The sequence below is a fragment of the Prionailurus viverrinus genome, chromosome E3, assembly GCF_022837055.1.
Source record: "Prionailurus viverrinus isolate Anna chromosome E3, UM_Priviv_1.0, whole genome shotgun sequence".
Lineage (NCBI taxonomy): Eukaryota > Metazoa > Chordata > Mammalia > Carnivora > Felidae > Prionailurus > Prionailurus viverrinus.
In genome coordinates this window covers 18,266,786-18,292,505 of record NC_062576.1, presented here as the reverse complement: position 1 = coordinate 18,292,505, position 25,720 = coordinate 18,266,786, and the positions used below count along the sequence as shown (strand labels likewise).

The window sequence follows — 25,720 nt, the reverse complement described above, 5'->3', positions numbered from 1 at the left end:
GGTCGTCCTTCTGGGGCTTTTGCGTTAGTGTTTTGATTCCTTTCGGCCACCGTCCTTCCCCTCTCCCCCATTCCAGCGGTTTATTTACAATCCTGCCCCGCTTCTTTCCTGCTTGCTCTTCCCAAAGATGGCGCCGAAAGAGGTTACGCGGCGGAGCTTGTGGCCCATCCCAAGGGCAATTATACCTTTGGCCCCACCCCCGTAGTCCCAAGAATCAGGCTGAAGCACCAGAGTAAAAACTGTATTTACACGACACACGGTTATACGAGAATTTAAAAAAAAATGGCCAAGTGAGGAAAGGAGCCTGCAGTCAGGAGGTGTCGCAGCGATGACACGCGGCGAGACCCAAGATGTTCGCCTGCAACACAGGAGGGGAGAGCAGCGTTAGAGCTGGGGGCGGGGCACAGGCCAGGGTGAGGAGGGGGCCAGGCCGTGGGCTCACCTTCAGGAATGACTCCATCTGTTTCCCGGATATGCCCTCCACGCGTTCCAGGTCCTCCACCTGGCAGGACAGCAGCGATAGGAAGGGGCAGGGGAGGAAGGGGGGTTGCCGCGCTTCTCCTCTGCCGCCCCCCATTCCAGGCCACCCTCGCGGGGCCGTTACCTGGCTGAAGGGGCCGTGGAGCTCCCTCCAGCCCACGATGAGCTGGGCCTTCTTCTGGCCAATGCGTTGCAGGCTGCGCAGATCCCGGGCTGAGCCTTCGTTCAGCAAATCTAGTATTTTTTGGCGCCCATGGGCCAGTAGCTCTGGGCTGATCTGTAGCTCCCAGCAGTCCTCAGCCTTCTCCTCTGGCTCTGAGGCATCCAGGGACTCCAGCTATGAGGCAGGGGGAGGTGAGTGACAGAAACAGAGTTTGCTATTCAGCCTGTGGCAGCAAACTGCTTTAGACTCCTCTGCCAAGGATAGGAACCTAACAGCAGCTACCTCCCCGCCCTTCCTAGCCTCTCTTTCCTTCAAGTGTTTGTCCAAAAACCCTCCTCCCCGGTCACTCTCTGGGCTGATTCTCATTTTATCTGACTTGTGAAAGAGTGGGGACTGTTGCTGAGGACAAAGCACATAGTAAGCTCTTAAATCTGCCTCATCTCCAAAAATCATCTTTCACTCCTAGGGAGGAACACAGAAGGCATGCGATAAATGATACCCATGCCCCCAACATATCATCTCAGTTTTTAGGTAATTTTTTCGGTGCTGTTTCATTTCTTGAATGCTTAGGTCATGTTTCCCTAAGTGGGCTCTTAAGTTGGTAGAGAGTGGGACTCAGGCTACACAATGTACCTAGCAAGTAGCTACTGACTGAGGGTGAGAGCCATCAAGAAGAAAGGGAAGTAACAGGTGTTGGACACCCTCTCCGCTAGGTACATACTGTATGTCATCCTAAATGCCCTATGAGGTGTCTCCATATTCAGAGGATAAATAACTTGTAAATTGCTGGTACGTGTTTTGACTCCATGGCCAGTGCTCTTCTCACTAGAGCTTACTACCCACCCTTTTCCGCTCTAAGTGTAGCCGAAGCCTCCAGCTGCTCTCACCTTTCTCTTCCGGCCTTTCTTCTTCAGGATATGGATCTCAGCATTTGGGGATGCCGCCTGCTCCTGAACTGAAGGCAAGAATTGTGAACCAGAATCATGGCAGAGGCTACTTCTTCTCACCCTCCCTGGTGGCCCCTTGGTTCTCCCATTTTCTGATTCCTTGGGTCGGTCCCCTCCATCCCAAATTAACCTCTTCTTTTGTTGTTTCCATGTGACCTTTCTTGTATTGGAAAGTAGTCTGTTGTTAGTCTGTATGTTAGTTAACATACTAAATGCCTGAGAACAGAACACTCAAGCTCTATTTCAGACAGTCCTCACCCCTCCCTGGGGTTGCAACATAGTGGGAGCACACAAATGACATGATGAAAGCTGCTCCAAACACCTCTTCCCTTTCCAAGATGTGTTATCTGGCCCTCCTGGTCCCCACCGCCACACTTACTCAGTTGCAGGGGCATCACCACAGCCTTTTTGAGGGGCTTAGCTACTGTGACTGTGCGGCGTGCAAGCGGTCGGAGCACTGCAGGAGAGGAGTTTTCTTTATCCTTTGGGTCTACAGCCTCCTGGGCCAAAACCTTGGCTTCCAGTTCTTTTTGCTTCATCTTCAGCCTCTATTGGAAAGGATCAAGGAGACATGTCACCTAGAACCAACGACTTTCAGGCAGCTTGGATGGCAGTGGATTAGGAAAGTGAGTACAGGGCTCTGACGCCCTAGCAGGCAGGGCAAGGACCAAGGAGAGAAGCTACCAGGAGACAACTGGAGCCACTGTAATTAAGGGCTTTCTAATGATCAGGGATGCTCAGAGGTGGAATGGGCCCCTTTGTGAAACACTGAAGGGAAAGACCGTTCGAAAGTCCTAACTTAATTTGAGCTGGTGTTACAAAATGACCGTCTCTTCTATTGTTCCTTTTACCTGGATTTCCACCCCCCTCACCTCCTCACAGCTGATCAATTATTTTCAAGGTCCAGCCACATTAAGGACATTCAAGCAGAAGCTGAAGAACGGATTCCCGGTTAGGTAGAAATCGGATGCTGGTCCAGCCTTTCAGTGTCCTTCCCTATTTGAAGATCCTCAGATTGCTTCTCAAGGCCAATAGGAATCCCAGCCCCACCTGCCCAACACTTACCTCAATCTCCAAATCCTTCTCTTCCATGGTCTTCATGAGCACCATCCGCTCTCGCCTCGGGGTGTTCAGCCCATGGGTTCCTTGGCTCCCCTGGGAGCCCAAGAGACGGTCCAAGCTGAGGAGGCGCTCCAGCACAGCTGGGTCCATGCTGCTCAGCTTCTGTAGGGGGCTGAGCAGACAAAGGTTACTCCACACCCACCTCTCCTCTTATCGCCCTCTCCACAGCAGGATTCCCTTCATTATGCCTTAAATTGGTATATTCTGTGATTCCAGATTCTGCTATTAAGTTGCTGGGCAACCCTGAGCAAGTCATTCAGACTCTCTGGGTGCAGTGTCTTCATTAAGTGAGTGAGGATCAATCACTAGGAGAAGCATGTGGGGAAAGATTCACAAAGGAAGTCATCCTCAGCAGGGCTTTGAAAGCCGCTGCAGACCTCAAATGCCAAGCCTTCTTCCCATGGGCAGTAGGAAAGGCATATTCGAGCTGAGTCCTGACTTAATCTGAGCATAATGCCTAACATTTGTTCCTTCTGCCTGGAAGTTTCCCCCTCACAATTATCATTCAAAAGTCAATCTGATACCACCTTTCCCGTAAAACCCAGCTTGATTGTATATCTTCTTTCCTATACTGTGAACTAGCTCCTCAAGGACAGGGACTGCCCTGTTCTTTGTGTGCAAGTGCCTAGGAAGAGCAGGATCAGAAAATATGGGTGAATACCAGAAGTCATTTCTTCCTTCCTGGCTCTCACAGAAGCAGCTCCTCTTTCCTTACTGCATCCTGTACTACCTACCCTCCATCATATACTGATGTTCTAGTCTTCTTCCTTTAGAGCCCGAGGTCAAGGTCTGACTAGGTCTGATGTGCCCCATCTCTGAGCTTTGCCTATTCACATGTGCAGGGGTGTACATTTCTGCTGACAAATAGCTTGGGAGAGACAAAACTGACATGGAGTTCTAAGCAAGCAAGCACCTGTTGCTATATGCCATCCATCCTCAACTACAGCAGCCTCCCCAGGGCAGAGGATGTACTAATCCTTGACCTCCTCTGGTCACCCCTATTCACTAGTCTTTAGACTTACAGTTTAGAGAGACTGTACTTGGGCTTGGGTAGAAACTGGGCAAAGTAAAAACTGTGGCTGGCTCCCTAGAATTATTAGGGGGGGCCAGGTGGCCAGACACAGAAAGCTAGGCAAGACCACTAAACAGCAGTGACCTAAGGATTCAAGCATACTGGGCCATGAGCTGGGGCCATCAGAACTAGGGAGACTCGCCATACACATAGAAGGGAGGGACTCAGTGACTCTGGACTGAGGTTAGAAGCAAAGTTAGATAGCAACGGGCTCCTTGTAGGGTCCTGGACATGCTGGACTCTAACGCACAGACTGAGAGGTCTCAGGGACACATGGCTCTTCATCTCCTCCTTGTCTCTTTGCTTTGCACTTATCCTCTAGACCTGAAAGACCTGATCTAGATTACTTTTTGAACCAGAAAGAGCTGCCCCCAAATGTGAGGTTTTGCTGACTGCCTAAAGGGATTGGAAAATGGAAAGGGAAGGGCTAGGAACTCAAGGAGGAGGCTTTCTTCAGGCCCCGGGCAGCAGCACCAAGGACAGAGTTTGACCTTAGCACTTCAGTGAGTTCGGTAGAGTAGCATTTGGGGTGAATTCAATGAGGAACAAGTTCACAGACTAAACCCACTACTGCCCTGCACCCAACCCAGACACAACAGAACAGGGAATATACCCAAGGCCCCTCCCACTCTGCTCACCTGAGTTTCTGAGAGGCAGAGGCTGGAGCTGCTGTGGGCTCAGGACTCCCAATCTCCTCTTCCTCAGGGCCTCGGGCTCTCTTTGCCTCTGATGGGCCTACCAGTTCTTTCTGAGACAGTTTAATGGGTGCCAAGACTAGGAAAGATGTGGGGCGGGGGGGGGGGGGGGGGGCGGTCAGCCTCTATGCTGATGCTTGGCAGAGTCAGCAAACTCCCCAGCTGTCCAGATCTGGCTTTTCCACTCTTGCCAACCCCAGTCCTCACCACGAAGCTGCAGACTCTCGTTGGTAAAAGGACGATTGATCACCTCCTTGGACCTGGCAGCAAAGTTCAGTGCAGAGACTGTATCTAGGTAGAAACGTCTCTCGGGGGCAATGTTGGCAATGAGGATGCTGTGGGCTGAGCCACCCAGAGAATCCTGAGGGATGGGGATGGGCAGGATAGGCAGATCAGAAACCCCACATTTCCGTTTTTTTTTTTTTTTTTTTTTTTTTTTTAATGTTTATTTATTTTGAGAGAGAGAGAGAGTGCAAGCAGGGCAGGGGCAGAGAGAGAGGGAGAGAGAGAATCCCAAGCAGGTTCTGTTGTTGTCAGCAGGGCTCAATCCCAGGAACTGTGAGATCAAGAGCTGGAGGCTCAACCAACTGAGCCACCCAGGCATCCCCCAACGTTTTCATTTCTTGACTGCTGTTCCCCACCCTCCCAGCACACCTAAGAACCTCCTTCTCCAGCCCCTTTTCGCCCTGAGGTGGGTGGCCTGACCTGCAACAGGCGAGTGAGCTTGCTGTCCCGGTAAGGCACACGAGGGAGGCCCTGGTTCAGCGCATCCACCACCTTGCCCAGTACAAACAGGGACGAGTTGATAGCTCCACTTTCCTTCAACCGCAGACCCTTGTTACCCGTACGCCGGTTGTCCTCTGAACCAGCCAAGTCAATCAGGTAGAGTTTACCCTCCCGCTGGCGGAATGGGGCCAGACGTTCCCGCTGATCCACCTGGAGTTAAGAGCAAGGACCCCCAACTTAGTTCAGGTTCTAGGGGCTTCCCGGGTCCTCACCCTGTCGGCGGGCCTCACCTTAACCAGGAGCACAGCATGACTGCGGGAGGAGCGCTGGTTGAGCCGGGTGGCTCCTACAGTCCGGTTTCTACTGGCTGGCAGGAAGTGCCGCTCAAAATCAGCGAAGCTAGTGATGGGCTTCTGTGTGAGGCCCGGAATCAGGATGTTTCCTCGACAATCTTCTCGGATCACCAGGTCTCCTGATGCAGGGTCCAAGAGGTCTAATACCTATCGGAGCAGTGAGAGGTAGGGCGGGTTCTGCAGACCCAGGCCACTTACTTCCTGGGCACCAGTCTCCTTTTCTCTGCTGGGCTGTCAGAGTTGTACCATCTGCTACCTCAACCTGTTTTTCCGGGTCTTGCCTCCTTGCTAGAGCAGAGCTTCCTGCTTAAGAACTGGATCTTATTCTGACTTTTGTCTTTTCCCTCCCCAACCAGAGTGGGGGCGGGGGGGGGGGGGTGCTCACCTTTTCCTGGTAGATCTCTAAGTAGGACATAGTGACAGAGAGAGCCCATGGCCGGCCCTCGCTGCCCTCCTCCCTTGTGAGCTGTAGGAGGTCCATGAGAGCCCGGGGAATCACTCCAGGTTGCTCTGGGCTGCCCAGCATTGTGTGCGTCTTCCCTGGGGAAAGAGTGGAGATCGCTGTGAGATCTTCCTCCCCACTCTGAAGCCCTTTCTGACCCATGGCTATTCCCTATCTGGCTCCCTCACCTGCCCCTGTGGGCCCATAGGCAAGCACACTGGCATTCTGCCCTTCCAGCAAGTGCCTCAGGATGGGCTGCACTGATCCCGCATAGATGTCCTGCTGAGAGCTCCTCTCTCCATAGAAGGCATCAAACCTGCAGACAGGAAAAATGGAGGGGATTAGTGGAGGGTTCCATTCTCACCCAGACTTACAGGGTAATACTAGCCACGGATTTAAAAGAGTCTCTATCCCTTTTCTTGCATAAAGACCTTAGAAAGCACCCACTGAACACCTGTCCTGTCCCTGTCTCTGTACTGGTGTTAGAAATAAAGAGATGAATCTGATGCCCTGATCTTGGGAGTTCTGTAGTCTGGTGGGATAGAAAGATACCCATCCTTTGTTGTGATTCAGGAAACGAAGAGGAGGACACACTAGAAAGAATAAGTGAGTCTGCTTGAGCAAAGAGGATTTTGCCAGAGACAGAGAGGAGAAAGATATTCCACGTATCAAAAAGAGCACACAGGGGTGCCTGGGTGGCTCAGTCAGTCAAGTGTCCAACTCTTGATTTTGGTTTAGGTCATGATCTTCACTGTTCGTGAGATCTCACAGACAGCGAGGGAGCCTGCTTGGGATTCTCTCTCCTCTCTCTGCCCCTTCCCCGCTCGTGTTTTCTCTGTCAAAATAAATAAACATTAACAAAACTTAAAAAAAAAATAGCACAGAGAAGGCATGGTGTGCAAGAGCAGGGCTTCCTGATCTTTCCCCCAACACAGTGTATATAGGAAGCAGTATTGGTACACCACGATGGCGCAGAGGATGCTGCTTCTGACTAGGAGAGACTCCACTCACCTGCAGTCTACTCTCTATACTCTGGTAGAGAAGCCGTGGCTGAGGCCACAGCAGAGATTAGTATTTTAAGTGGAGTGTAGCCTGTGTTGGGGGGAATGAGGCTGGTAAGAAATAAGTCCAATTGCCAAGGGCCTAGAATGAGGTTGTCAAACTTTTTCTGTAAAGAGCCGGCTAATAAATATTTTAGGCTTGGTGAGCCATAGGATTCCTTTTGCAGCTATTCACCTCTGTCATTATAGTCAGAAAGCAGCCGTGGACCGTATGCAAATGAACACGTGTGGTTCTGTTCCAATAAAGCTTTTATTACAAAAAAAGATTCCTGGTCAGATTTGACCTGCAGGCTGTAGTTTGCCACCCCCTAGCCTAGAACGAGAGGCCGAAAAGTCTCAACTTTCCACCTCCAGTGGGGTTTTAAGGTAGCTGCCCTTGTGAGTTCTGTCCCCAAATCCGGATGGCTTCTGTCACACCCAGCTGCAGCCTGGGCTGGCTGGCTGGCTGGTCTATGTTCCTCCCACCCTTCCCACACCTCCCTGATCCTAGCTGGGGCTCCCCTGGTCACCCTTGCTACTCCTTCCCCACTTTGTGCCTATTTCCCCCATGAGACTGTGAATAGTAATATAAATCTGGTTCAGCTGCCAGTCTTTCCCCAAGTATCCTACAGAACACTGGTCACAAGTGGGCACCTATGAACATTTCTGAAAGCCCGAACGAAGGTGTGGGGAACAAAGTTGTGCTATGAAAGGTGGAGATTCTAAAAAGGCACGTCTGAGAAACTGTCTGGGCAAGTGATAACATGAGCTAGGAGAGAGGAGAGGGACAGGAGGGAAGAGTGGCCTGAACCTTACTGGTATTTGAGAGTCTCCTGGTGGTTCCTCCAGTTGGCAATCTCTAGTGAACAGCTGTCCAGGCCCCGCACACAAGGGGGCTCACCTGCTGCAGCTGTCCCATCCACAAATGGTCGCAGCCTCACGGCCACCCTTACCCGAGCTGGAGGTGGGCGCCGGCCAGCCCCCACCTTGCTTAGCCGACAGCGACCAGCTCCTAGAGGAGAGAAGGGAAGTTTTTAGGCATGAAATATGGTGGTAGCACAGAAGTTGCAGGAGCCGGCTTTGCAGAGAGGTAACGGTAGGAGTCTTACAGGAAGAGCTACTTGATAGAGCTGAGCTCTGACGGATGAATAGCAGCTTGCCCAGCATTCCAGGCAGAAGGAATGGCATATGCAAAAGCATGATGGTGTGAAAGCATGGCCCCCTGGAGAACTGGTGAGGCGGGACTCTGTGTTCTGTTAGTGAGGATGACCAGAGAAGGGCAGGATGGAAGACAAAGATGAATCAGATACATGGTCTCAGGAGGAGTACGGTGGGGGTTGGAGGACAGAGATTACCTACATACAGGTCAGGGGTTGCAAACCATATCATGTACTTAGCAAACATTAACAGTAACATTAGCATTAACATTAACATTAACAGTAAGCACTGGCTACATGTCAGGTACACCACTTTAATCTTTCATGGTCTCCCGTGGTGTCCCCTCTTAGTGCCATTTTACCAACAAAGAGGCTTATGGAGGTGCAGCAGCTCTTCTGAGCACGTCGGTATTTTACACCTGGGGCCTTGTGGCTGTCGCACCTTGTTTCATAGCCTACATTTTGTCTTTTTGCTCCTCGAAAGAGTAAGCACAGCCTGAAAACAAAACAAAACCCCAGCATCTTAAGTAGACTAGAGACCCACATAACCTTGACAGAGGGGCAGGGAAGATGGACTGGAGGCTAAGGTCGTGGGGACACCATGGGAGGGCCAGGGGCCACAGCTCATTTCGGGGAAGCTCTTTCCACCCTGGCTGTAGTGTGGGTGTCCCCAGCTTGGCCCAGTTCTTTCCTTGCTCCACAAATAAGTCCAGTGGGGAGTAGATTGTCATGTTTACACAAGTAACCTGGAAGCTCTTGTTAAAATGCCGATTTCACTTCCGTCCCTGGAATGATGCCTGAGATTCTGCATTTGTAACAAACTGCCAGATGGTGTGGATGCTGATGGTAGGACATGCTTTGGATTGCCAAGGTGTTGTAGACCAGCATCTTGTAAGGATTAAAAGAGCTGACATTTGCCCCTCCCAAAACCAGTCAATGAACTGCCTGACTCTTCTGTGCTTCTATTTCTCACCTGAGGTTTACAACACACACTTACCTGTACATGTGTGTTACATACACAAAACTGATGGTTTTCTCTTGATGGAGCTTATGTGGGTTTCTTTTGTTACCCAGTTCTGTGATGCTCTAATGTTTGCATTAAAAAAATAAGTAACACTGTGGATGGACACCTTTGTTTGGAAGGGATGAGGTTGAAAGGCAGCCCAGTCCCTTTCTGCCCCAGCTCAGTCTGCAAAAGGCATTAACATGCAATCCTCCTCTGTTGTAAGCTTTCTGTTTAGTTTGCTTCCAATAATTAAATTTAAGTCATTAAAAAAAAGAGAGATTATAAATATTTTTATCAGAAAACACAAGATAAAACTTTGTTTTTTCAACGTTTATTTATTTTTGGGACAGAGAGAGACAGAGCATGAACGGGGGAGGGGCAGAGAGAGAGGGAGACACAGAATCGGAAACAGGCTCCAGGCTCTGAGCCATCACCCCAGAGCCTGACGCAGGGCTCGAACTCACGGACCGCGAGATCGTGACCTGGCTGAAGTCGGACGCTTAACCGACTGCGCCACCCAGGTACCCTGAGATAAAACTTTTTTAAAAAAGCCTGTTTTGAGGGGGGCGCCTGGGTGGCTCGTCGTCATCTGACTCTTGATCTCAGCTCAGGCCCTGATCTTAGGGTCATAAGCTCAAGCCCCATGTTGGGCTTTGCACTAGGCGGGAAGCTTACTTTAAAAAAAAAAAAAAAAAAAAAAAAAAAAAAAGCCTGTTTGGGGTGCCTGGCTAGCTCAGTCAGTAGAGCATGAGACTCTTGATCCTGGGGTGGTGAGTTCGCACCCCACAGTGGGTATAGAGACTACTTAAAAAAAATAAAAATTTAACAACAAATAGCCTCCTTATTTTCATGAGGACGGAATGAGCTAAAAAATATCTCATGAGGAGGGCATTTCTCTATTTTATGGTGCAGGATACCACACAGTACCTCACAGCTAACAGCAGAATTCCAACCTGGATCTCTTTGCCTCCAAAAATCTGCTTTCAGTGAGGATGCCATATTGCCTATTGGGAAAGTTCTTGGCATCTCTGACTCTCTCCCTTTTTCTAGTGGTAACAGCTGGTTGTCGGGGCCATAGGCCTCAGAGAAGGCAAGAGGCTGGTATGTGTGACCAACACAGGAACAACGAGATGAAAAGGTGGGCAGACTACCCTTGCTGAGAATCTTACACATAAGGCATGCCCATAAGCGGATGGCCTACAAAACCCGGGCTTCTGCTCCCTTATCTGACAAACGAAGCCAGTAATACCCCTTCTCATTCCATGGTTTACAAGGCACTTGGGCATCTAGTTTTCGCTCGATCCTCAGGAGTCCTGAAAGTCCGTAACAAGAGAAACCTGCAGATGCACCCATGCAGGTGAGAACACTAAAGTGCAGAGAGGTTCACTGACTTGTCAGAAATGTGTGCAGGGGCTTCTCCTTGCCTATCTTTCCCAGGGTTTGGGGGAGAACAGAGAAAGTTGGCAGATACAGACACATTTAAGGAAGTTTAAGGGGAAGGGGAAGTCTGTGGTGATGTACTTGGGTCAGACAGAGCTGAATTTCAATTCCAGCTCTAACACTTGTTAGCTTGTGACCTTGGGCAAGTGACTTAACATCCAGGTGCTCTGGTTTTCTTTGTTTATACAATGGGGTGGGGTGGGCCTCGGAGAGGCTTAATGAGAATTAAAAGAAGTAACATGTAAAATACCAACACAGTAACCAGCACACAATAAGTAGGTTCGTTATTCAAGGTAAGATGGCCTGGGTTCAAAGCCCAGCTCTGCCACTTACAAGGAAACGGGTACATAATGGTCTATTCCTGTGCCTCAGTTTCCACAATTGTAAAATGGGAATAAATATGTACTCGCTGGGTTGCTAAGGGAATAAATGAGGTAATTCATGTCAAAGTGCTCAGAATGGCATTTGGTACATTGGTAAAAGCCTTGGTGTTTTATTTTATGTTCATCTTTCATTTTCCAAATGTGCAAACCTCAGTATAGAGAGGTTGGCTAACTTGCCTGTGGTCAACAGCTACCTAGTGACAGAGCTTCAAATGAAGGTCTAACTCTGAAGTTCACTGTATGAGTCCCCAGACCTTCTCAGCTCATCTTTGTATCCCCATGGGCCTGGGAGTCAGAGACAAGTTCCACCCACCCAGTAGCTGTGTGAGCTTGGGAAGCCTTCTTCACTGTTGCAAGCCTCAGTTTCTCTTTATAAAATAACAGTATCATAAGATTGTGAGAAGTCAAAAAAAGAATGTACATACAATGTTTGGCACAGTGGGTGGCATCAGGGGCTCAGTAAATATTAGTTATTGTTATTATTGCACTCTTTTACTTATTTACTCTTGTTACCCACTCCTCCAGGTAGCAATTCACTTCAGCCCTCACCATTCAGCAGGGTCACTAATAACCTCCCTAATGCTAAATCCAGTGGACATGCCTGGTCCCCAACCTATTTGACTTCCCAGTAGGATCGGACACCCTCGATCTGCCTTCCTTTGAAAAATACATTTTCCCCTAGTTTCCATGCCAGAGGGCCAAGGTGAACAGCTCTCTGCTTACTCCTTCTAAGTTTCTGCCAATCTTAAATATTTTTCCAGGCTCCTTCTATCCTTTCTCTAGCCTGAGGTCACTCAACTTTGGCCCTAATATGTTGGGCTACATAATTCTTTGTAGTGAGGCTGTCCTGTGCACTATAGGGTGTTTAGCACATCTATGCTAAACACACATGCCAGTAACATTCTGCACCCCCCCCCCCACCTCCTCTTAAAGTCGTAAGGTACTTCAAACCCCACCTATCCCAAACTGAACCCTTCCCCATCTCTCTTGCCACCTGGTCCTCCTCCTATGCTCTCTAGTGTAAATGAATGGAACCAACCCCAAAGACGGGAGTCTTCCTTAACTCCAGCTTCTTTCTCACCTTCTACATCAGTTATTCAGTATCTGTCAATTCTGCCTTTTTAGAGGAGTCCACTTCTCTCTACCCCACTGCACAATCTTCGCAAAGGCAACCATCATCTCAACAGTCTCCCACATTGGTCTCCCTTCCTCTAGTTTCACTCCCCTCCAGTCGCTCTCTTCCCACTTCCTCCCTTGCACTATAAGCTCTCAGCCACAATGACCTTCCTACAGTTCCTACAACATGCCCAGTTCTCTCACACCTCTGGGCCTTTGCACATGCTATCCTCTCTCCCCGAAGTATCTTCCTTCTCACCACCACTCGCCATGTGACTGAGGTAAATACACCTTACTTCCTCTAAAAAACCCTCTTTTGTAAAATTACTCTCCCATGAAGTTGTGTCCATGGCTCTCTGGCTCCTCCATCCAAGCACTCATGACATCCCACTGTAACTGTAGATGTGTCTCTGTGCTCCATCTGACTGTGAACTCGGTGACAACAAGTCTTACTCTGGTCACCTTTATATCCCCAGTGCCTGGCACAGAGTAGTTCTCAGGAATATTTGCTGAACAAATTAAGTTTTGGTGAATGAACATAAAGCATTGTCTTGTTTCTTGTTTTCTTCATAAAAATGGCTCCCTGCTATTCCTGTCCCAAAGCTCACAGCCCAAGGGAGAAGGAAAGGAGAGGCACATGTATACAAGTGCTTATAGTACAAGAGTCTATCCCTTTCGTCATAAAAGCAACTTTAAGGGTTGGGCAAGGCTAGCACTTACTTCTTCTAATTTCCTCCCTCTCACAATTCCCCAACTTCATTTGGTTTAACTCCTCTTTTATTGATGAGGAAATTGAGCCAAAGACAGCATCATTGGCCTCTTTATACATCATAAATAAATCACTCGGTGGTCTTTTCATCCAGCTGAGGCCTGATAAACTCCTATCCGACCCTTGAAACCCACTTCAGGGGCGCCTGGGTGGCGCAGTCGGTTAAGCGTCCGACTTCAGCCAGGTCACGATCTCGCGGTCCGTGAGTTCGAGCCCCGCGTCAGGCTCTAGGCTGATGGCTCAGAGCCTGGAGCCTGTTTCCGATTCTGTGTCTCCCTCTCTCTCTGCCCCTCCCCCGTTCATGCTCTGTCTCTCTCTGTCCCAAAAATAAATAAACGTTGAAAAAAAAATTAAAAAAAAAAAAAAAAAAGAAACCCACTTCAAATATCACTTCCGTTAATTAGGTCCTCCCAGAATATCCAAGGGTTTACTTACTTCAGATTTTACACTCTCTATCGCAGTTTATACATATCTCTCATTGCTTTTCATGATAGCATATATTTATACGATTATCCACTGAAACAGATTATAAACTTGTCTGGGAGAAGGGTCAATATTCATTCAAGCATTTTAACCATATCTACTATGTACCAGGCACAGTGGGTGTCAGAAAAGTGAGGGGAGGGAGGCTGTGCTCCGAAAGCAGGAGTATCATGTGCTTGGGCATAATGGTTAAGAGCAGAGGCCCTAGAGTAGGACTGCCTGAGTGAGAATTCAGACCCCAATATTCACTAGTTGTGTTAACTTTGAGCAAGCTATTTAACCCATCTATGCCTCAGTTTCCTCATCTGTAAAACAGGGACAATAACAACCAACCACCTCATAGCATTGTGTAGCAATTAAACGATTCATCACCACAAAGTGCTTACAACTGTGCCTGGCACCTAGCAAGGGCTCAACATGTGTTTGACATTCTGCTAGACAACTTTGTTTCTCCACGGGGCCTGACCAACAGCAGGGGACTCAAATCAATTACTATGGCATCTACCATAATCAATGACCAGAATTCAGGGGACAGGAAGAGAGCAGAGACATCTGTAAACAAACACTCACAACATACAAGATTCGTAATGTCCCAACAGCCTTTCCAACCCTAAAATAGCACTGACTTCCACGGCTAGAGCGAAAGGAAACAGTCCCTTATTCCCCCTATTTGTGATCTGGGCACATCTTATACTGTCAACTCACACCCAGCTGCTGTGCCTCGGCCTGCCCTCCAGCGTCTCCCAGGGATCTCCGCTCACCCGAACAGCACGTCATACACAGAACCCTCCCCTCGCAAAATGCGCATCCAGCTCCTTTCGTCTGGTCCCTACGGGTCAGTGTCAGCTACTCTTCGCTCGCTTACTCATATAATCTCCCGAGATGGGGTAACTGTCCCCATTCTACAAAGAAACTGGAAGCTCACAGAGGAAAAGTGCGCTAGGCTCAAACAAAGCTCTATATCGGAACTGGGTGTTTTAACACGGTCAATTGACCCGCACGGAGGGCTGGAAACAAGTGAGACGGGAAGAGCGAGGTGCGCTGACCAGCTCGAGACTCCCACCTTCCCCTCCCCTCCCCGCCCCCGCGCCATTTCGGCCTCTCCCCGACAACCCGCAGAACCCGGACCAGGCTCCGGCACATTACTCCACCAGGTTCCAGACTTCGGCGTCCTGCCCAGGCCGGGCTCGCGTACCTGAGATCGCCGCCGCCATCTCGCGTCGCCTCAGCTGCGCGGTACCCCCCGCGTCCATTCCGCTCCCTCCGTTGGCCCGCCTCTCCCATTCGAATTTCCCGGTGCCCCGCCCCCCGTCCTGGCCTCCACCAATCACGGCTACTCGCTACCGGAAGCCCCTGCTTTGGTTCGCAACCATCCCGCCCTCTAGGGCTCGCCTCAGGGTCCTGCAAGAAAAAGTTTCCCCTGGCGGAGGACGCATGCGCGCAGGATGGCCACCCGGCCGTGGACGCCCCGGCGCTCGTCGTGGCTTGAACTCTGGCGCCCGAGGCTTGGGCGGCGGTGGCGGTCGGAGGAGCCGCTGAGCGCCACTGGGCACTGGACTCTCTGTACCTTCTGGCTTTCGGATTTCGAGTCGTAGATTTGCGTAAGTCCAGACTTTTCGCCTCGTGTTTCCCCCTCAACCACGAATTTTGGTACTAATCATGCGAGTGATCGAAGACTTCTTAATCGATTTTACTCCCAGATTTCCCTGAATTGAATACAATTTTAGCTGTTTTAGTGGCAGAAGAGGTGATTATATGAAAAAGGGAGACGTGCGTGTAAACGGGTTATTCAAAGCGAGTTTCACTTTCAGCAGTTTCTTCAGCTTGTTTCGCGCTCCGTGGGTTCGTGGGTTTGTGGGTTCTCGGACTGGAACTCAGTGCCAGTTCACGGTACTTTACCGTCTGGTCACTTCTGTAGGTCTGACCTGCGCTGTCTGGTTTGTAGACAGTCGCGTTACACTCCCCCTCTTGCTAAGCCCACATCACCATGCAGATACCAGGTGACATGTGTCCTCTTATGACCAGCGGAGGGGGGCTGGTCTCGGATGTTCCTTGCTTTGTAACTCAATATATCGGAGTGAGCCTTAAAGGCATGTTCAGTCTGTTACTTAGCTTCATCCACGGTCCCAGTGTCCTAGGGGTTCAGCCATCTGTGAAGTCCCTGTCCCTTCTGGAAGCTTAACCAGGGATGAATGTCCCATCTCTGAGCTCCTGATAGAGCCCTGGGTCAGACATGTCTAGACTATTAAACAAAACAAGTGTTAGACCAGCGGTTCTCAAATTTTTTGGCATTGGAATCCTTTACATTGTTAAAAAAAAAAAATGAGGCCTCAGGGACACCTGGCTGGCTCTGTAGGTAGGTACAGGCTGCGACTCTTGATCTTGGAGTTGTAAATAACAGCCCCAGGGTGGGTGTAGCGATTACTTAAAAGTTAATTTAAGGGACGCCTGGGTGGCTCAGTCGGTTGAGCGTCTGACTTCCGCTCAGGTCACGCTCTCACGGTTCCTGAATTCCAGCCCCACATCGGGCTCTGTAGTGACAGCTCAGAGCCTGGAGCCTGCTTCAGATTTTGTGTTCCCCTCTCTCTCCGCCCCACCCCTGCTTGTGCTCTGTCTCTCTCTGTCTTTCAAACATGAATAAATGTAAAAATAATTTTAAAATAATTTAAAAATGTTTTAAAAAATTGAGGCCCAAGAGATCTTTTGTTTATATGGGTTGTGTCTTCATACTTATTGTATTAGAAATTAAAACGGGTGCCTGGGTGGCTCTGCTCTGGTGGTTAAACTCCCAACTCTTGGTTTCAGCTCATGTCAGGATCTCAGGGTTAGTGAGTTTGAGCCCGGAATGGGTGCTAACAGTGTGGAGCCTGCTTGGGATTCTCTCACTCCCCTCCCACCTCTCTCTCTCTCTCTCTCTGCCCTTACCCCTCTTGCTCTCTCTCTCAAAATAAATAAACTTTACAAAAAAGAAAACAAATTTTAAATGTTTATTAATGCACTTAAAAATTGCAGTAACAAATCCATAGAGACAGTAGATCAGAAGTTGGTGAAGTGTTGGTGAATTAGGATTATTGCTATTAGTTAGGTATAGAGTTTCTTTCTGGGTGATAGAAATGTTCTAGAATTAGTGTGATAGTTGTACAGCATGGTGAATATACTAAAAACCACTGAAGTATACACTTAAAAATGATAAGTGAATTGTACCTCCATTTAAAAATCTTCCCCCAAAATTACAATAACAAACCTATTACACAGAATATAAATAACATTTTACTTTTAAAGATAGTTTTTAAATGTCCATAAGATTTACCATTTAAAGTTTATTTATTTTGAGAGTGAGTGAGTGGGGAGGAGCAGAGAGAGAGTCCTAAGCAGGCTCTGCTCACAGGGCTTGAACTCATGAACTATGAGATCATGACCTGAGCCGAAACCGAGAGTCGGATGCTTAACCAACTGAGCCACCCAAGTGCGCCCCAAAAATAAATTTGGAAATTTTTTCCAAAGCAAAACAATAGTGAGAAGAGTGGCATTGTTTTACGTTTTTGTTTTTTTGTTGTTGTTGTTGTTTACAAATATGTCTGGCTGAAGAGAAAATAGCTGTATTCTCATACCTGCTTCTGCATTCCATATGTTGTGATATCAGTACATCATATAGCTTCTTGAGAACTGTAAGGATGCAAGGAGAAAAGTCAAATGGCATCTTAGTTTTATTATGAAAATGGTTTTGGCCTTGTGAACACTCCCTCCCTCCCCCCCCCCCCCCCAACCTCTGCCGAGACACTTTCAGAATCTCCTAGACTACCCTTGGGAAACTATGGACTTACACCATTGGCAGTTTGGTCTCCCCCCACACTTCAGAAAAGGCTCTTCAGGTTTTCACATTTGTTGCCAGTCCCCAGAAATTTGGTAAGATACCTGCCGGAAGTAGTTGCAAAGAGCATAGGTCAGGGAGTCAGGACTTCCTAGGTTGAATAAATAGCTTAGGGACAGGGCTTTGTATCAGACCATCCAGGGTAGGGGTTTAGCCTCTCTGTGCCTCCATTTCCTGAGGTGGTAAAAGGGATTAATGGTTGAATCTGCCTCCTAGGATTTTAAGGATGTGCATTTGCCTGGTGGAAATTAGGTTCTGAAATACCTGACAGGTGAAGAGAAAGAAGCAGTGGATTTTTTTTTTTTTTTTTTTTTTAATTTCCAGATGAGACCCTTGGGAAGCAAAGCAGAACAGAGGAAAGTCATGAGTTTACGCCATAACAACAGGAAGGAGACTAGTTAGCGAGGAAGACGGTTCTGTCCTTTAAGCCTGGGAAGATGTAAATGAGGATCATCTGGGGTGAGAGACACAGCAGCAGTGATGAAGAAGGGAATTGGCGCTGGAAAAGACCAGATCTGGGGGGCCAGGTGGGGAAGGACTCCTGGGAGAGATAACAGAGCACACGGGTGGCCAGGAAGCCTTGCCAGTCTGCCAGGTGGACATCCTTTTCCTTCACGTCATAGACTCTGTATAAGAGCTATGGGGGTTGGGGGGGTGGGGGGAGGTTCCTAAAAGGAACCGCAGGTCCTTTACTGAAGGCACGGAGGTGGGCTCTGAAGGGCTGCTGTGCATAGGCAAGCGTGACCTGCTCACTGCAGAGGACGCCTAGAGAAGACAAAACGGAGTGGCACATTCACATTTACAGCATAGGGCACCTGGCTGCTCAGACTCTTGAGTTCAGCCCAGCTCATGATCCCAGGTTCGTGGGAACGAGCCCTGCTTCAGGCTAGGCGCTAAGCATGGAGCCTGCTTAAGGTTCTGTCTGTCCCTCTGCCCTTCTCCCTAGTGCACACGCGTGCTAAATAAATAAATAAATAAATAAATAAATAAGATCTTGTAATCCCTAGAGCAAGGATTCTCAAAATGTAGTCTGGGGACCCCTGGCCTCTACAGAGTTAAAGCAATTTTCATGATACCAAAGATGTTATTTGCCTTTTCACTCATTCTCTCAGGGGCGTACAGTGAAGTTTTCCAAGTGCTCCATGTTGTCTAATATATAACAACAGTTTGAATGCAGAACAGGCTAAACTAGGCTGTGGTGAAAAAGTCAGAAGAGTGATTGCCTTTTGGGAGTTGAGGGCAAGAAGTGACTGGGAAAGGCCCAGAAGGAATATTTTGGGTGGTGATGGTGACATCTTGATGATGGTATCTTGATGGAGGAGTTTGGGTTCCACAGGCATATATATTTGTCAGAACTCATGTGCAGAAGCATGGCATGGTTTTCTTTCTTTTTTTTATGTTAATTTATTTTTGAGAGAGACAGAGACAGAGCACGAGATGGGTAGGAGCAGAGAGAGAGGGAGAAACAGAATCTGAAGCAGGCTGCAGGCTCTGAGCTGTCAGCGCAGAGCCCAACTCGGGTCCTGAACTCACGATCCGTGAGATCATGACCTGAGCCGAAGTCGGAAGTTCAACCAACTGAACCACCCAGACGCCCCATCATGGCATGGTTTTCCAACTGTAGGATCTTCAGACTGGAAAATCTTGTCCAAGACTTTGTTTCTAAGACGTTTGAAAATCAGACATGTGGAAAATGCCCACATTTCAATGTCAGAAAGACCTGGGTTCGATCCTAACTCTGCTCTATGTTATGTTCGTGACTTTGGACAAGTAACAGCATTTAGCAGAGTGCTTGACACATAGGCACCTAATGAATATTTGTAATATGACTGAATGAAGCCATGTAATTTTCCAGAGCTCTACTTTGTACTGACTCCAAGAAATCTCACTTTCATTTGCTCCACCAAGATTTGGAGGGTTTCTGGGTGAGTTTCCTTTAATGGCAAACCGAAGCAGAGAAAAAACCAAACATGCTTTTGTTTGGGTTTGCTTGGTTATCACCTGCTGGGGAATAAGCAGGGGGTTAAGGATGGAGGGGGAGGAGACACAACACGCCTTGGACATCTGCTGTTGTAACTCTTAAGCCACCTACAGACGTAACTGATTTCTGTCTTGGTGACTTCATCTGAAAAATGAGACCATGCTTACTACCTTCCGATAGGATTGTTGTCATAAATAAATGAAGTACTTTTTGCAGAGTGCCTGAAGTCACAATGGATGCAAAATAAATGTAAGTCCCTCTTCCATTTTTCGTCTCTCTGTACTATTTTGCTTGAAATAACCACACCCCAAAACATGTATGACTGCTAATATAGACTTTCTACCAGAAGTGATCCTTAAACGTTCTCTCATATGTGCTGTGTTAGTAATCGATCTATATTTGCTCTCCTTCCCCATCACGTTACATGTGACAGCGCCAAGGATCACATTGTGTCATTGGCTGGACTTGAATTTATTGGGCTCAAAACTTTCTTGAAACCCACGAACTGTAGTCCAAGGGGAGTCTTCTCTTTCTTGGATAGTTGGGTTGTTTTGTGGGTGGGGATTGTTTAGGGATTTGACCTTAGCTGTCTCCTGGGTGACTGCATCAGCTTGTGCATATTGGGGCTTCTCTATTCTTGGGACTGCTCAAGAGGCCTGGCCCTGCGTTTCCTTAAAATGGCTCTTTCATCGCTCCACTCTGCAGTGGGAGCTTGAGGACTCAGTACCAGCCACTGGGGGGTCCATGATGGTCCAAACTGGGAAGCAGTCATATCACCCAGTTAATTTGGTGACCTCCTGTAGGGAGGGTCAGGGTAGGGTGGGAAGGGTCCTTTTTTTTTTTTCTTCTTCCTGACCTTTATACCTAACATGGGGCTGAAATTTACAACCCCAAGTTCAGGAATCCAGTGCTGTACCAACAGAGCCAGCCAGGCGCCCCTAGCCGGGGGTGGGCTCTTCTTTTTGAGAGATCGCCTTTCATCTCCAGTTGCCATCAGAGGAGCTATGGGTTCTCTTTGTAGTTTGTGGGCCTTTGGGCCCTTCATTCCAGGCATGTTCCAGAGTATTCCCTACTTGGAAAGGCCTCAGACGTGCCCCCATTCCAGGCCACCTCAGGCTATGTGCCTGGGACCTCCTTCCTACACATATCTCCGTTATCCCTATTTAACATTCAACCACCACACAGTGAGGCCAGTTATTTTCATGTAACAGTAAATTGTTAGATTTCTAGCATGTGTGAGCTGGATAGGTCATACAGAGCGTGTGACCCAGAGAAACTCCTTTTACAAATGGGTAACTGAAACCCAGAGAGGTTAAGAGATTTGACTGAGGCCATGTAGCCAAGGGGAGGTAGGACTTAGGTTTCCCAAGTCCCTGTGCAATACTCTGTCAACCCCACTGTGACCTCTAATAGCTATTAGCTAAGTTCCCAGCATTCCTCAGTAATCTTTTTATCTGACTTTGGTCAGCAAACTCCTTCATTCCCTGCCATTGTCCTGATTCCCCACCCCAGCCCTCCTAGGTTTTCTCAGGTGCAACAGGTAGTTTGTGTCAGTTTGGCTAGGCTGTAGTAGAGTGTTAAGTCAAAAGCAGTCTAGGTGTTGCTGTGAAGAGGCTTAGTAGGTGTGGTTACCATCTACAATCATTTGACTTTAAGTGATGATCCTGGGTAAGCTGGGTGGGCATCATCTAGGCAGTTCCAAGGCTTAGAAGCAAAACTGATACTACATGGTGTCACTTATGTGTGGAATCTAAAATCAAAAAGTTGAACATAGGGGCTCCTGGCTGACTCAGTCTGTAGAGCATGTGACTCTAGATCTCAGGGTCGTGCATCTGAGCCCAACCTTCAGGGTAAAGATTACTTAAAAAAAAAAAAAAAGTATTTCTTAAAAAAAAAAGTTGAACACGTAGAAACCGAGTAGAATGGTAGTCACCAGGAATTGGGAAGTATAGGAAATGAGGAAAGTTGGTAAAAGGGTACAGACATTCCACTGTGTAGCATGGTAACTATAGTTGATAATACTGTACTGTATGATTGCAGTTTGCTAAGAGAGTAGATCTTAAGCATTCTCACAAATTTTTTTTTAATTTTTAAAAAATGTTTATTTATTTTGAGAGAGAGAGAGAGAGAGCATGCAAGCAGGAGAGGGGCAAAGAGAGAGATGGAGAGAGAGAGAATCGTAAGCAAGCTCCGCACTGTCAGTGTAGAGCCCGATGTGGGGCTTGATCCCATGAACTGTGAGATCTTGACCTGAGCCAAGATCAAGAGTAGATACCCCACCAACTGAGCCACCCACGTGCCCCCCCCCCCAGTTTTTTTATTTTTTAATTTTTTGTTATTATTTTAAGTAGGCTTCACATCCAGCATGGAGCCCAAATGTGAGGCTTGAAGTCACAACCCTGAGATCGAGACCTGATCTGAGATCAAGAATCAGATGCTTAACTGACTGAGCCACCCAGGCGTCCCCCCCGCCCCCCAAATTTTTTTTAAGTAAGGGTTACTATTTGGACGCCTGGGTGGCTCAGTCAGTTGAGCATCTGACTCTTGATTTCGGCTCAGGTCATGATCCCAGGGTCATGGGATCGAGCCCTGCGTTCAGGGTCTGCGCCGAGCATGGAGTCTGCTTAAGCTTCACTCTCTCTCCTGCCCCTTTCCCTAGCTCACGTGCGCTTTCTCTCTCTCTCTAAAATAATTAAAATAAGTAATATAAAAGAGTAACAATTGATAAAGTAAATAAGATATAGGGATATAATATACAGTATAGGGAATATCGTTAATAATATTGTAACAACTTTATATGGTGACAGATGGTGATCATTTCATAATGTATATAAATATTGAATCACTGTGTTGTATACCTGAAACTAATACAATATTGTATGTCAATTATTCTTCCATAAAAAAAATTTTTTAAGCTAACTCTGAGGCGATGGATGTGTTAATGAACTTGATTGTGGGAGTTCTTTCACAAGGTATCAAATCATCACGCCGTACACCTTAAACATTACAATTTTATTTGCCATTTATACTTCAATAAAACTGGAAAAAGAATTTCTAAAGAAAATTAAGTTACTATGAGTGTAAATTTTGATGATAAATTAATTTACAAGGAAGAAAAGGCAAAACTGGGGTTTCCCTTAGGAAGAGTAAATTCCGCCTCTGGACTGCAGCACCCGCTCCTGCCCAGGAGTTTCCAGACTGTCAGCCTGCCTTACAGACGTCACATTGGCCTCACCCGCCTCCACGGTTGAGGAGCCGATCCCTTGCAGTAAATCTCTTCATGTATAGGGGCACCTGGCTAGTTCAGTCACTAGAGCAGGCAACTCTTGATCTTGGGGTGGTGAGTTCAAGCTCCACACTGGGGGTAGAGATGACTTAAAAATAAAATCTTAAGGGCACCTGGGTGGCTCAGTGGCTAAGTGTACAACTTCTGCTCAGGTCACGATCTCGCGGTTCATGAGTTCAAGCCCCAAGTCCCGCTCTGTGCTGACAGCTCAGAGCCTGCAGCCTGATATGGATTCTGTCTCCCTCTTTCTGCCCCACCCCTTTCAAAATAAATAAGTGTTAAAAATGTAAATAAATAAATAAAAATAAAATCTTAAAGGGGAACCTGGGTGGCTCAGTTGGTTAAGCGTCCGACTTCAGCTCACGTCATGATGTTGCGGTTCACAAGTTCAAGCCCTGAGTGGGCTCTGTGCTGACAGCTGGAGCCTGCTTCGGATTCTGTCTTCCTCTCTCTCTCTCTCTCTCTCTGCCCCTCCTCCTCTTGTGCTCTTTCTCCTTCTCTCACAAAAATAAAGCATTTAAATAAATAAAAACATAAAAAAAAAAACTCTTTATGTATATATGTACGTATGTCTCCTGCTGGTTTTCCTCTGGAAGAATGTGACTCATACAACAGGCAGGTTTACTTATGCAACCGAACAAGTCAAGGTTGGGTATTAATTCCCTCAAGGTTTGCTCCATACCCACTCCCTCTACAAACTAACCTGTACCTTCACTCATCTTCATTTTCTTCTTTCTTAAGGTTTCCTGCCCCAACAGCTACGTAACACATCCTCCCCAATCTCCTGCGAGACCTCGTTCCATCAGTTCCCTCCTCTTTCCTGAATCCTCAGCCTCTTCCTCCCTCTGACTCCTTCTTTGTCATATAAACATGCTCACGTCTCCCCTGTCTAGGAAAAAAACCCAATCTCTCTTTCCTTACATCTCCCATAACTGTGACTAGCCTATTTTCTGGCTTTCTGGAGCCAGACATCTTGGAATATTCAAGTCTTGCTGCCTGTATTTCCTCATTTCCCATTCATTCCTTAGCCAACTGCAGCCTGGTTTCAGCTTCCCCCAATCCCCCGAAGCTCTTTCGGGATTATTCGTGACCTTCTGATTGCCAAAGGCAAAGAATCTCAAGTCGTTCTTTTTCTTGCTTAGATGGCAGTAACAGCTCCATGAAATTTCTCTCTTGCCCCTGAGTGCGTTCCCTCCCCGGCCCCTCCCGTCTCTTTTCTCTAACCAATTCCTCTTTGGTATTCTCCAATCCTCTGACGCCAGCCTTCTTCTCATTTTATATGCCCACAGTTTTCCTACGTGACTTCTTCCACATATCCATCACTGGAAGTCCATTGTCTCTGTGCTTGTGACTCCTGAATCTAAGGCTTACCTGAAAGCTGTATCCGAGCCTTTATTGCTAAATAGTCCTCTGTGTAATGTTGGGTCTCCATCAGGATGTGCCACAGATATGTCAAAATGCAACAGGTCCTTGGGGCAGCTGTCTGGCTCAGTCAGTTAAGCGTCTGACTCTTGATTTCGGCTCGGGTCATGATCTCAGGTTTGTGAGATCGAGCCTTGCATAAAGCTCTGCACTAGAGGCACGGACCCTGCTTGGGATTCTCTCTCTCTCACTTCCCTGCTACTCCACTCTCTTGCTCTCTTTCTCTCTCTTCCTCCCTCTCAAAATAAATATTATTTAAAAATGCAACAGGTCCAAAAGCTAATTTCTTCTTCTGTAGTCCTCATCTTAGAAAGAATCTCTCTCTTCCCAGTTGCCCATACTAGACATGATAGTTCTTCTAGACTCTCCTCTTTGACTCACCTTCATGGGTTCTTTTATCAAGTTCTTCTAAGTCTCCCCTCCCCCTCGAATCTCTCAAATTCCTCCCTCTCTTTTTTCCCTCACATCACTGCCTTTGTTCAGACATCCATCATTTCTGATCTAGACCTAGTCTCTTAACTATTATCTCATCCTGCTTCACCTTCAATCCATTTTCCCCACTTATACAAGGAAAGATGATTTTCGTATAAATCTTACCAATCCCCTGAGCAAAATCTTGGTTCATTGGCTTCTTGTAGCCCATAAAATAAAGTTTCAACAGTTTAGCATGACATGCATGGTCCCTGCCATTCCATGAGGCTTCATCTTTACCCAGTAGAACTTTGCATTTTAACTGTGCAATTGTCATTTTAATGTGTTCATATTTCTGCATAGGCTGATACTGCATAGCCCAGTACTGTGCCCCTATCACACATGCACATGCATACGCTCACACACACACACACCCCTTCCTTCACCAAGTCTTCCCTTTGACTAGAGGAAAAGAAATCTTCAGTGGTCGTTGTATTCCCAAGCACCTAGCAGAGAGCATTTGATAAACGTATGATTAGCTCAATTTAGTAGTTTTAGAACTTTATAAGGAAAGGAAAATTTTCTTTACATAAAATCTTTTACAAAAGCCTAATATGTCAACTACACAAAAGCCGGGAATCCCATGACTTCGTCCTCTTCTGCGGCAGCTGCCTGTCAGGTGCCAGTGACTTCACTGGCCGAGGGTGAGACCCGCTGGTGCAAAGCTGATCCTGAAGTTGACCAGGTATCTGATGTGTCAGATTCAGCCGCACAAGGGAACGAAGTCCTGACACGTGCTACCACGTGGATGAACCTTGAAAATACGCTAAATGGGAGAAGCCAGACACAAAAGACCACACTACTGGACGATTCCATCTACATGAAATGCCTGGAACAGGGAAATCCATAGAGACAGAAAGTAGATGGGTGGTTACGAGGGGCTGGGGGAGAGGAATGGGGAGCGACTGCTTAATGGGGATGGGATTTCTTTCTGAGCTGATGACGAAATTCTGGCATTAGTGGTCATGGTTGCACAATCCGTGAATACTAAAAACGACGGAAATGGCACGCTTTAAAAGGTCAAATATTGGGGCACCCGGATGGCTGGCTGACTCTGGATTTCAGCTGAGGTTATGATCTCACACTTTGTGAGATCGAGCCCCGCTTTGTGCTCCGCACTGAGTGTGGAGGCTGCTTGGGATTCTCTCTCTCTCTCTCTCTCTCTCTCTCTCTCTCTCTCTCTCCCTCTCTCTCCCTCCCTCCCTCTCTCTATCCCTGTGCCGCTCATGCTCTCTCTCAAATAAACTTAAATAACTAAATAAATGGGTGAATTTTATGTACTTTATATCTCAAAA

At 47.6% G+C, this 25,720-nt stretch overlaps 2 protein-coding genes across 3 annotated transcripts in view; one reads left to right on the top strand and one right to left on the bottom strand.

The window, feature by feature from the left end:
* Positions 1-226: 226 nt before the first annotated feature.
* KIF22 (kinesin family member 22) lies at positions 227-14,683 on the bottom strand. Its single transcript, XM_047839446.1, has 14 exons — positions 14,590-14,683; positions 7,857-8,052; positions 6,189-6,316; positions 5,944-6,098; positions 5,496-5,705; positions 5,185-5,415; positions 4,687-4,840; positions 4,423-4,558; positions 2,656-2,824; positions 1,970-2,138; positions 1,531-1,598; positions 605-817; positions 443-502; positions 227-358 (listed from the first exon to the last, which is right to left on the bottom strand). The coding sequence occupies exons 1-14, from the start codon at positions 14,645-14,647 to the stop codon at positions 311-313; spliced, it is 1,995 nt and encodes a 664-aa protein (XP_047695402.1). The 5' UTR covers positions 14,648-14,683; the 3' UTR covers positions 227-310.
* Positions 14,684-14,809: 126 nt separating this feature from the next.
* Positions 14,810-25,720, top strand: part of CE3H16orf54 (chromosome E3 C16orf54 homolog) — a 55,180-nt gene continuing 44,269 nt past the window's right edge. For both annotated transcript variants that reach the window (XM_047838860.1, XM_047838859.1), the window contains exon 1: positions 14,810-14,995. The gene's annotated coding sequence lies outside the window, so the exon portion shown is untranslated. The remainder of the gene's footprint in view (positions 14,996-25,720) is intronic.

Bases quoted from the DNA above. Each gene is read 5' to 3' on its own strand.
- KIF22 (XM_047839446.1), bottom strand. From the start codon at position 14,647: ATGGACGCGGGGGGTACCGCGCAGCTGAGGCGACGCGAGATGGCGGCG. The intron at 2,825-4,422 runs GTGAGCAGAGTG...TTGTCTGCTCAG, and splicing joins TCTGCCTCTCAGAAACTCAG to CCCCCTACAGAAGCTGAGCA. The intron at 1,599-1,969 runs GTAAGTGTGGCG...TCTTGCCTTCAG, and splicing joins GGTGATGCCCCTGCAACTGA to TTCAGGAGCAGGCGGCATCC.